Genomic DNA, 10,559 nt, shown 5'->3' on the forward strand with positions numbered 1-10,559 from the left:
TAACGTTCTTTCCCCCACCTGTCCCGACGTACAGAAAGCCTTGTCTCAATTCGTTCCTAAACTTTAAGGACAGAGAACTACAGGGCTGGGGGAGGGGTGCCTGGGAAGGCGGAAAGCGTTGCAGGAAGCAGGTCCGAACCAGGAGAGGTCTCAGGGAAGGAAACAGAACGGCGATGCGAAATGCGTGTTTCACAACTGGAGTGTATTCTCTTTCACCTCTGAAATGAAACAAGCAAACAAAATCGCAGCTGCTGTATTACTGACTGAAGAGTCAGCAAAAGTCCTCTCTGACCTCCCTGCAGTGCTTAGGATAATTCCTCTTGCAGCCAATGAGTCCTCGTTCCAAAAAGTTACTGAAACTTTAAAGGATGACGGCCGAGGAGACTCGGGGCGGCCGGGGTCTGGGTAAAGCCGCCTGGACTCCTCGAAAGCAGCTGGTACCCGGACGAGCTGGAGGCGGGGAGCGAATAACGCGGACCTAGAGGGCTCGGATGGAGGGCGTCAAAGAGAAAGGGCGGGATCATAATCTAGAGGGGCAATAGGGATCCGCCCCAGTGAGCGGAATTAAAAGGTGTGGTAGCTGACGGCGTACGGATTGGCTCAGAGGGGGCGCAAAGGAGGTGCCGCAGGGCAGCGGTTACAGGCTTCAGCCGCTGCCGTTTCCCCGCAGAGGGAGCTCCTCCGCGCAGAGAGGAGTTCCCGGGCTCTTACATCCTGTCTGCGAAGATCCGGATTTCCTGGGGTATTCCTAGGGATAGCGCCGTTCCTCCCGCCGAGGAGCCGAGAGCAAAGAATCTTCCCCACCTCGCCACCCCGGACGCACACACTCAACTCTCCAGTGAGGTCGGGACTTCCCACAAGACCTTTCCCCACTACTCAACAACTTTCTTTCTCTCTCCAAATGTAAAAGCCCCCATTTCTGCCCTCTCCTCTCCGTCCTCCCGCCCCCTTCTGCTTTAGCCTGGAAAACCCTTGCTCCTCACAGTGCGAAGTCTCAGGGCTCAAGTTCCGGGCTGCGCAGTTCACCACACCCTTCGGCCACAGGTTCGCCGCCGGGTAGCCCAGGGAAACGCACCGGCAAGCCCCTCGGTCCCTCGTCCCACGCACCCCATTGGCCTCCCGGCCCCGCCCCCAACCCCTCCTCCTCCGCGGCCCGGGAATGGCGTCAGCACGCCGGCCCCGCGTGGGGTTTAAATGCCCACTAGCTGGAGGCCGGGCGCTTCCATCTCGGAGCGCGGTGGCGACTGGAACTGCAGGGGTGGGAAGGGAGCGTGCGAGCGGGATCCCGAGCCGCGGAGCACGCTGCCCCTCGCTCCGCCGCGGATGACTTGGGAGCTCGGGTCCAAGTGCCGCCCATGCAGCATCCCTGCCCTCCGCCGCCCGAGAGTTGATGATAAAACACTTAACCGTCTCCGCTGCGGGAAGCCATGAGCTGTCTGGATGTTATGTACCAAGTCTATGGTCCTCCCCAGCCTTACTTCGCAGCCGCCTACACCCCTTACCACCAGGTACGTGTCTCTTCTCGGCCGGGCCTCGTAGACAGGTGGCGCGCCCTGGCTTCTCCGAGCACTGCCAGTACTCCGAGGTTCCCGGTGCCTCCGCGCGGGTACTGGGCATCCGAACAGCGGCGGGCGCCTCCCGGATGCGGGGATTGCCCGCGCTGCCACCCAGTAGGTTGAGCTAACCCCTTTAGCTTGCCCGTTTGCTCTCTCGGGAAGGCAGCTAAGTCCTGCTAGTGCGTGCCCTGGCTTCCCGGGAATAATTAGACGAGGATCGCGCGAGCTGCATCGATTTCTTAGGGTATGTCGGACTCCAGATTTCTTCCAAGCCCGGTGCTGGCGCGGGGAGATGCAAGCAAAGCTCACGCAGGGAAAACCAAACTTTGGTCCCAAAGGTGAGAGTGACAACAAAACAAAAGCAAAGGCCTGTCTCTGTCTTTATGTCTGAGAATCAAAGACTCGCGTTCTCATCTCTGCAAGCTTATTTTATCAAAGGCTTTTTTTTTTTTTTTCAGTTTCAATTCTCAAGCGATCAGGCCAATTAATTCCAGAACAAGCGAATTCGTTACAAAGAGAACTGCACGAAACTCACTGGCTTTATAATCTCTGCCTTGCAAAGTTCTGGGAAATATTATTGACCTGGCAGAGGCAAGCTTCATAGATAATACTTCGCCTTTCGCTAGCTGAGTCCGGCTGCCCTGCCATCAACAAACCCACTTTTGAGAAGAGCACTAGCCCCGGTTCTGCAAACTCTTCAAGTTTCGTTTAATTTTTACAATATTTCTATTCTCCGGGCTATATCTGGTCGAAGTTTTTCTTTTCATTCCTCAGCTGCTGTAGTCGAAACTGAGGACAGTAGTCCAGGAAATGAATAAGATCGCACTCCAGTGGGCAGAGAGGGGGATCCCCTAGGAGTCTGGACGAGGTTGGACAGTGAGGGCCTGGACCTCCTGCTTCGGGAAAATTGAAATACACCCCAGTGTCCGAGTCCATGCTTTTGCCAATTTTGCTTGCAGAATATCTATTTGAAATTTTCCTGATGAATTAATGATGGAATGGGTAGACTTTGCCTTTTGTTTTTGTTTTTCTCCCTCCTCTCCTTTTTAAAACTTTCCAACCAGAAGTTTGTTTAGTCTCAATGTTAATTTTAGTTATCACCAGAGTCTCTCACTGTAAGCCAAGTGGGAATGTGGTAGAAATGGTGATATTGCTAAATAACTCCAGTCTTTTGGCTTCGGTGTCCAAGATGAGCTCCTTCCCAGGCTGGGAGTATTACAAAGAGGAAAGGAGGGTTGGTTTTCTGTCCGTTTGGTCCTTTCTCCTCCCTGACCCTGGACCAATCTATTGCCCCAAGATCTCTGTTCATTTTTGTATGATCAGGGTCTCCCTTGAAGGGCATCCCTGCCTGCATACTGCTTTAACACTGCATTCAGTCCATTGCTCGTTTCTAAGAAAATGTTTTCAGCGGCCACACTTCGTTTTGTAAATCACTATCAGACAGTCATGATTTACCCAACCTTACAGACAAGATCATCCTCTGCTCCTTTTTATTCCTTTTTCCCTCAATATACACAGATGGTGAGGTAGAAATTGTCATAGCCCACTGGTTTTTCCTTACTCAAAAGAAGATCTCTTTAAAAGCTGAGACTTTCTAATGGCCAGTTTATGAATGACCAAATATCAACTTGCATTTATTAAAATGATCCATGTCACGATGTTATTCCATGTTTTTATCCTACAGCAGTTCTTCCTTTACATCCTTGTTGTGTAGAGTGGATTTTGTTATTTTCATGTTCTATCATGAGGATGCTTTAATCCTGCATCTTGCACGTCTGCCCTGAGTTCTCAGGCAGGGAAGAGTCAGGCCCTAACTGGACTTGGGTGCCTTTTACCCTTGGAGCCTGATTTTAAAACTATATCTGCCTTGAGCCTGGCTCTGTGGTCAAACTGCTTAGGCGTCTTCCTGGACCTTCACCCTGACACCTTCAGAGAGTTCTCCCTGTGGCCTGGCAGCAATTCCAGGGAGACAGAGGCTCCAAGAAGGGCAGTCGGCCTCTCAGGAGCCCCACCTTTGTTGAGCTGCAGGTTGGGAGGCCTGTTGACTGCAGCCCACGTTACTGAGCACCGGGCATGGACACCCATGTCAGTTGCTCCTGGATACCTTTGGGATCCGGATGAGGGAGTGCAGTCTGAACACAATTTGCTCGCTCTTTTGAAATTGACTTCTCTATTCTTTCTCCTTTGAGCAGAAACTAGCCTGTTACTCCAAAATGCAGGAAGCACAGGAGTGCAACGCCAGCCCCAGCAACAGCAGTGGCAGTGGCAGCTCCTCCTTCTCCAGCCAAACTCCGGCTAGTATAAAAGAAGAAGAAGGCAGCCCGGAGAAAGAGCGCCCACCAGAGGCGGAGTACATCAACTCCCGCTGCGTCCTTTTCACCTATTTCCAGGGAGACATCAGCTCTGTGGTGGACGAACACTTCAGCCGGGCCCTGAGCCAGCCTAGCAGCTATTCCCCAAGCTGTACAAGCAGCAAAGCCCCACGGAGCTCCGGGCCCTGGCGGGGTAAGTATGGGGCCCCAACTGGCAAGGGAGGATAGAGAGCCCTCATAGCCTGGGGGCCACCTACAGGGGTTCAAAGAGATGCAGCTGAAAGAATGCTAGGTGTTAGAGAAGAGGTGAGGAGGGCCATTGGGAGAGGATAAGGAAATCGAAGGAGGAGTAGGCACAGGCCTAAGATCTCTCCTTGAAGAGGCAGAGCAGAGCAGTGACCTAGAAAAAAACCAAAGGCCTTGGAATTGGGAGGCCTACGTTTGTGTGTTGGCTCCACCACTTCCTAGCAATATGACCTTGGGCAAGTCTCTTAACCTCTTGGAGGTCACTCTATTTACTGGTCTCTAAAATTAGAATAATATTTGCCCACTTAACTATCCCTGGAGGTGGCTGTAAGGGTAACAGAAAATGTATGTAAATGTGCTGTGGAAATGTGAGGTTTCCAGCAGCCTCCCAAGGCAGGTGGGGGGGGGGAGGGGGGAGGGGGATCTTCACAAACAACAGCTTACAGGGCCCTTACCCCATTTCTGAAAATCTTTCCAGAGAAAAAAGTCCTAGAATGCAGTGCAAGCAAAACCTGCTGAAGAATGTCTCCTAAAACCTACTTATGCCTTTTGCCAGATTTTGATTACTTGGGAAATCTTGAAGCAGAGAATGTCTTTCAATAAGCGAGTAAAATAATAAAGAAATAAGAATTTAAGGGTAGCCAAAACATCTCTAAGGGATTTCCCCAAACACATCCCTTCTTTATTGGTTTACCCTCCTCACCAAGCACTGCTTTACCTAGCCTGGGACAATGATTTCTTGGATGAGTTAACGAACTCTCCCTTCTATTCTGAAATCTTGACCTCCCTTTATTACCAAAACAAGGGTGGAAGTAACCATTTGGTAACTTTGGTAACTTTCTCACTAATCTTTGCTTTTGATGTGTACCAAGCTGAGAAATGAGGACTTTGTTGTAACAAAGGAAAACAAATATTTCATTTTGGGGGAAATGACAACTGTCGCCCTTCCTTTTTTTCCTTAAGAGTGTGACAGTTTGTACAAACCTTGCCTAGACAAGATCCAAAAACATTAGTTTTAAATACAAAACATTCTTTTTATTCTCCAGTTGCCTAAATACTTTTAACAGGAAGACTGTTCACTACTTAGAATGCATTTTCAAAGCATTTTAAATTATCTACTATGAAATGCAGATGCCTTCTCCAGGGTTCTTGTAATTAAATGTCTTTCTTTCCTTTCCTCCCAACTAAAGGCAACAAATTTGAGCTAAATGCTGTTCTCTTAAAATGCTTCCAGACACTAGGGGTCAACAATGATACAAACAATAATAATAATTATTGTTATTATTATTATTCCTGGCGTCCACATTTTGATGCAGAAAATTTTTTAATTAAAACTGAAAAGACCTGTCCCTTCGTGTCCCCTTCTGCAAATAATACAGCTGCCCTTTTAATAGGTAAAGTTTACTCTTTGCAAAAAAATTTTTTTGAAATAAAGTTTCTAGAAAGGAGGCTAATAATAGCAAGACTCCGAAATATGTCGATGGATTTCCAGTCCATCCGAGGCCTTGGAGGGGCACATTTTCTGGAGCAAGAGAGGCTGAAACGCGAGATCGGGTAGTGAGATCGCTAGGCGGCCGACCAAGAGCGGGAAGAGGTACCTTTAGCTTCAGGAGAGGCTGCGGGCCGGGAAGGCGAGGCCGCTTCTGGTCCGAGGCCGTCCAGCCCGGAGTCCGAAAGAAGCTCCCTGCGCCCTGAAACTGGGGCTGGGGAAGGAAGTCTCTCCGCTCTTCCTCTCCCCGCCAGTCTCCAGGTTCCCGCAGCCTGGGACGCGCCTGCAACATCCGAGGAAGCGGCGCTCCTCCCCAAAGAGTTCCCCAGTGCGGCGCCCGGACCTCGCGTTCACGGGCCGCAGCCCCGCGAGAGAGGCGCCGCGCGTGCGCCCAGCACGGCGCCTTTCCCGCCCTTTGCCCGCCCCGGCCGTTCAGTTCTGCGGCGGCCGAGCGGCGTCGGCAGCCGTGCTTCCGGCGGTGATGCGTTCCTCTCTCCCTCTCCTCCCCTCCGCCTCGCCGGCCCAAAGACGGCTCCTTCCCGATGAGCCAGCGCAGCTTCCCCGCCTCCTTCTGGAACAGCGCTTACCAGACGCCGGTGCCCGCGCCTCTGGGCAGCCCGCTGGCCGCCGCTCACTCGGAGCTGCCCTTCGCCGCAGCCGACCCCTACTCGCCGGCCGCGCTGCACGGCCACCTGCACCAGGGCGCGGCAGAGCCCTGGCATCACGCGCATCCCCACCACGCGCATCCGCACCACCCTTACGCGCTGGGCGGCGCCCTCGGCGCCCAGGCCGCCGCCTACCCGCGGCCCGCAGCCGTGCACGAGGTCTACGCGCCGCACTTCGACCCGCGCTACGGGCCGCTGCTGATGCCGGCCGCCTCGGGGCGCCCGGCCCGCCTCGCTCCCGCGCCGGCCCCCGCGCCCGGCAGCCCGTCCTGCGAGCTCTCGGCCAAGGGTGAGCCGGCCGGCGCCACGTGGGCCGCGCCCGGGGGACCCTTCGCGAGCCCCACGGGGGACGTGGCCGGGGGTCTGGGCCTCAGCGTGGACTCAGGTAAGCGGGAGAGGGAACGTGGCATCCCCGGGCCCCTCCTGCCCTGTGCGCAAACCTGGGCTGAGGCCGGGACCCTACTTAGTTCTCCTTGGAGACCCCAGTGACCCTGAGGCCCGAAGGTCTGCCTGGCGGGGTTGTGTTTCATCAGACAGATGACCCTGTCTGTTATCGGTGTGGGCAGAATGAGAAAGTAGCTGGTTAATATTACAGAGGATTTTTAAAAAATAAAATTTGTTGGAAAGGTTCTAGCTCTGTGCTGTTCAGCACTGTAGCCACCGGCCACATGTGTCGGTTGAGCACGTGAAACGTGGCCAGGCCGAATTGGGATGTGCTGTAAGTGTATAATATACACTGGATTTCAGGACTTTGTCCCAAAAAGAATGTAAAATTCATCTCACTGATGTTTTACATTGATTGCATGTTGAAATATTTTCAACACATTGCATACTGAATATATTGGGTTAAATAAAATATATTACTAAGTCTCACCTGTTTGTTTTTTACTTTTTTTCAATGTGGCTGCCGGAAAATTTAGAATTATGCCCATGGCTCCCATTGTGTTTCTGTTGGACAGCGCTGATCTAGAGTGCCTGCTAAGAGGGTAGTTTAAATGGTGGCCCGGGGTGGGGGGGGGCGGGGGGGGGGTCTTGTCACCTCTTGTGGTAGTTACAAGTCATACAAATACGACTCATGACTCTGATATCAACTTAATTGTCAAATTAAATAGGTCTCTGGAAAACATAAAACTTAACAAGAATACGATTTTAGTGATAATATTAAGTCCCTGGCTTGAAGAGTTGAATTTGAAAGGTACAGGCAAATAAGGGTTTACTTTTTTGTTTGCTTTATTTTTAGGGCAAATGAAAAAAATAGTTATATAATAAATGCAATCGTTGGCTCGTAGTCTTGCCGGCTCTCCCTTCCCTCAGGTGCAAATTTGACACTTGTTTGCTTTGCTTTTACTTTCATTCATGCCCTTTAGATGAATTCTGTGACTTTCACAATGAAACAGTGCTGTTTGTCTTTCTCTTTCTTTAAATATCTTGTGCCTTCCCTCCCCCACCCCCTTCTCTCTCCCTCTCTCTTTCTCTTCTCCCTCTCTCTCTCCCTTTTATTTTCTCTCTGTTTTCAGATTTGCAGCCTCAGGACAAAAGCAAGGATCTGTACTGGTTTTAGACAACCCACCTTCTTCCCTGTAGGTCTCTGCATAGCGCAATTGGTGACACTCAGAGCTGAAATCAAGTGGGTTTGTAACAGCTTCTGATCTTGGTTTGCAGCTCGTCGTTATTCCCTCTGTGGTGCATCCCTTCTGAGCTGATCTGCTGACCCAGGGTTTCCCCTTCCCTTTCCCTTCTGACCAGCCATGGAGGCTGGCATCTGTGCCTCTCACTTCATGGATGAGGACATGGGGGAATGCAGAGACTTCAAACTTCTCCGTGTATTGGGAAAACCAGAACACACATCGACAGAATGTTCATCTAAAAATAATTCCTTCTGCCAAAGAGGAAATCCAAAGACTCTGAATGATGCTTAATGACTTTTGGGCAAATCACTGGAAATATCCATGGTGATCACTTAGGTGACATGATATCATAGTTTTCTTGGAAAGAGGGAAAGAAAAAGAGATGTTTTGGTGTGAATATTTTTTATGCTGATGTGAATTATTTCATTAAGTAGTGTGATCATAGCACTGCCAACGTCAATATCCTCAGACTGAAATGTATTTGTATTTGCATCAAAGACTGTGGTAGAGAAGTCAAAAGAAGCCAATTCCTTCTTCCTCACCTGTAGCCTCCAGCTCCTTTCCTGCCCGCTCCCTCCCTACAACACCCACTCCAGACACAAAGACACACTTTTTCCTTCGGACTGTGAACGTGGAAGCCTCAGCCTGAATGTGAGCAGCAAGTGGCTTATCTGGAGCCACCTGCCTGAGTCTTACTGAAATGCAGCTGTTGTAGGACAACTGTTTAAAACTCCAGAAATACATCGACCAAAGGGGGCACTTCCCAGTGTTTGGCACAGCAATTGCAGTTGCACTGGATATGTTTTATACGTGTGTGTGTGTGTGTATATATCATATTTTTTACAAAGAACATTTTATGATGAAAGAAGAAACTCTCTCTGCCTTCTCTCCCACAAATTCTGTCCCTCCCTCTATCCTCCTTTGGATGAAAACAAGTAAGCATCAAGAGGCCCCAGTTGTCTCCAAGAAGAAGAACTAGGAGTCACCAGAAGGGGAAGAGATGCCCATGGAGTCTCTGGTACCTCGAATATTCTTCTCAGTCTCTGTGGTCATGGTTTGGTCACTTTAGTGTTGGGACAGGGGAAGGGGTACACATGTGGGCAAAACTGAAGGGGATGAGGAAGAAGAAACGAACATTAAAGATGTTTGTTTACCACTAGGTCGCTGTGTTATTTCTTAAAAGGAAAACAAATACCTTATTTTCTCTCTAATAGCATAAAATAATTTATAGTAGTATGATCTGATGTCAGGAAGTAAAATTACTTCGTATATATATTTTTGGTTTTCCAAAGTGATTGTCATGCTGTGAAACCTGTGAACCCCTTTCCACCTCATGTCAACCCTGGAGATGAGAAGTTGGGTATCCCCCCTCCTTTTTACGGATAAGAAAATGGTAGCCCACGGAAGGCCAGGTTATCTGATGGCCTTCATCAAGTAAAAGCAGAGATGTATAGAAAACACTACTTGTATACCATTGAGTCAGATACACACATTTTTCTCCAAAAGAGAATTATTGTTACTTCTTAAATTCTAGACTCTTCAGATAGTAGAGTCCTCAATTTAAAAATGTTTTGGAAATACTGGTTATTTTATATTTTAATCAGCTAGGCTAGGAAACCAAACCTACAGCTAGGCCAAAATAAAGAAATTATTAAATTAATGGTTTTATTTTCCCTTGATGCCAAAGTTATTCGTGTTCTGTCTCTGAAGAGAGAGATTTAGTGTTATGCCCAAACTGCCCTTGAAAGTTGTTAAAGCATAAAATATTAATTCAAATCTTGATCTTCATTATAACACAAGAGGCAAATACAGTGTATCTTGGGTAATTGTCTCAAGAGTTGGGTGCAGTTAAGGGACCTTACTCAGAACATGGCTTAGCAGAGTTACCCATCCCCTCTTTCTATCATTTTGGTACATGTTAAGTAGACTATGATCATTACAAGAACCTATTACTGTTTTTGCTCAGATGGAAGATACTATATGATTATATTGTCCCAGATGTGATAGTAATTAGTAATAACTAATTGCATTGCATATAGCAATAACTAATGTTAATTATCAGGCACTGGTCTGAGGGCTTTATATATAGGTTAACTCATTTAAACCTCACAACAATTCTGTGTGGTGCTTATTACCACAGAGGCTCACAGAGAAGTAATCTGCCCAGTCACATAACTGGGCAGAGCCAGGATGCCAACCCAGGCAGCCCGGGGCAGAGACTGCACTATTATCCACTGCAGTAACTACTGGCCCACTTCTGATCTGTCTTGAAATGCTCACCTTTGGGCTTACTTTCTCCTCCACAATAGATGAATAAAGAAGGGAAAAGAGACAGGCCAGCAAAGACTGACATGCTGTAGAACTTATAGAATCCCAGGTCTCAAAGGAAGTATCAGGACGTTGTCCAGACTCCTTCGTCAAATGGCACTACCTGTAGACCATTCAGCCAGATGCATTTTTCAATTCATCTCTAGGAAGGAATTATTATCGCTTCTCTTATTAATTCATTTCAGTATTTATAGCCTTCTCTGCTCTGAAGCTCTTCACACCCAACCTAACCAAGTCGTGTTAAGCGTGTTAGTCTGAGGTTTGGACATTGAAGCAATAACTAAAATTAAATTTGGATTCTCTGTGATTTTTTAAAATCCATGTTCCATTGGCAT

At 48.8% G+C, this 10,559-nt stretch overlaps 1 protein-coding gene across 2 annotated transcripts; it reads left to right on the plus strand.

Annotated features, from left to right (window-relative positions):
* Positions 1-1,248: 1,248 nt before the first annotated feature.
* VGLL2 (vestigial like family member 2) lies at positions 1,249-9,387 on the plus strand. 2 transcript variants are annotated; one of them, XM_030853612.3, is made up of 4 exons: positions 1,249-1,508; positions 3,749-4,061; positions 6,132-6,653; positions 7,931-9,387. In XM_030853612.3, exons 1-4 carry the CDS (start codon positions 1,428-1,430, stop codon positions 7,969-7,971), a joined length of 957 nt encoding a protein of 318 aa, XP_030709472.1. In that variant the 5' UTR covers positions 1,249-1,427; the 3' UTR covers positions 7,972-9,387. The 2 variants fall into 2 exon arrangements, with proteins under 2 accessions (XP_030709472.1, XP_030709471.1); XM_030853611.3 differs by lacking the exon at positions 7,931-9,387 and having other exon boundaries at positions 6,132-6,757.
* The last annotated feature ends 1,172 nt before the right edge of the window (positions 9,388-10,559 follow it).

The sequence above is a fragment of the Globicephala melas genome, chromosome 14 (genome assembly GCF_963455315.2).
Source record: "Globicephala melas chromosome 14, mGloMel1.2, whole genome shotgun sequence".
Classification (NCBI taxonomy): Eukaryota; Metazoa; Chordata; class Mammalia; order Artiodactyla; family Delphinidae; genus Globicephala; species Globicephala melas.

What these genes read in the sequence shown, in the direction of transcription:
- VGLL2 (XM_030853611.3), top strand. Translation starts at nt 1,428, where the DNA reads ATGAGCTGTCTGGATGTTATGTACCAAGTCTATGGTCCTCCCCAGCCT. An exon ending in CCTACACCCCTTACCACCAG is followed by an intron (nt 1,509 to 3,748) that starts GTACGTGTCTCT and finishes TCCTTTGAGCAG; the next exon opens with AAACTAGCCTGTTACTCCAA. An exon ending in GAGCTCCGGGCCCTGGCGGG is followed by an intron (nt 4,062 to 6,131) that starts GTAAGTATGGGG and finishes GCCGGCCCAAAG; the next exon opens with ACGGCTCCTTCCCGATGAGC.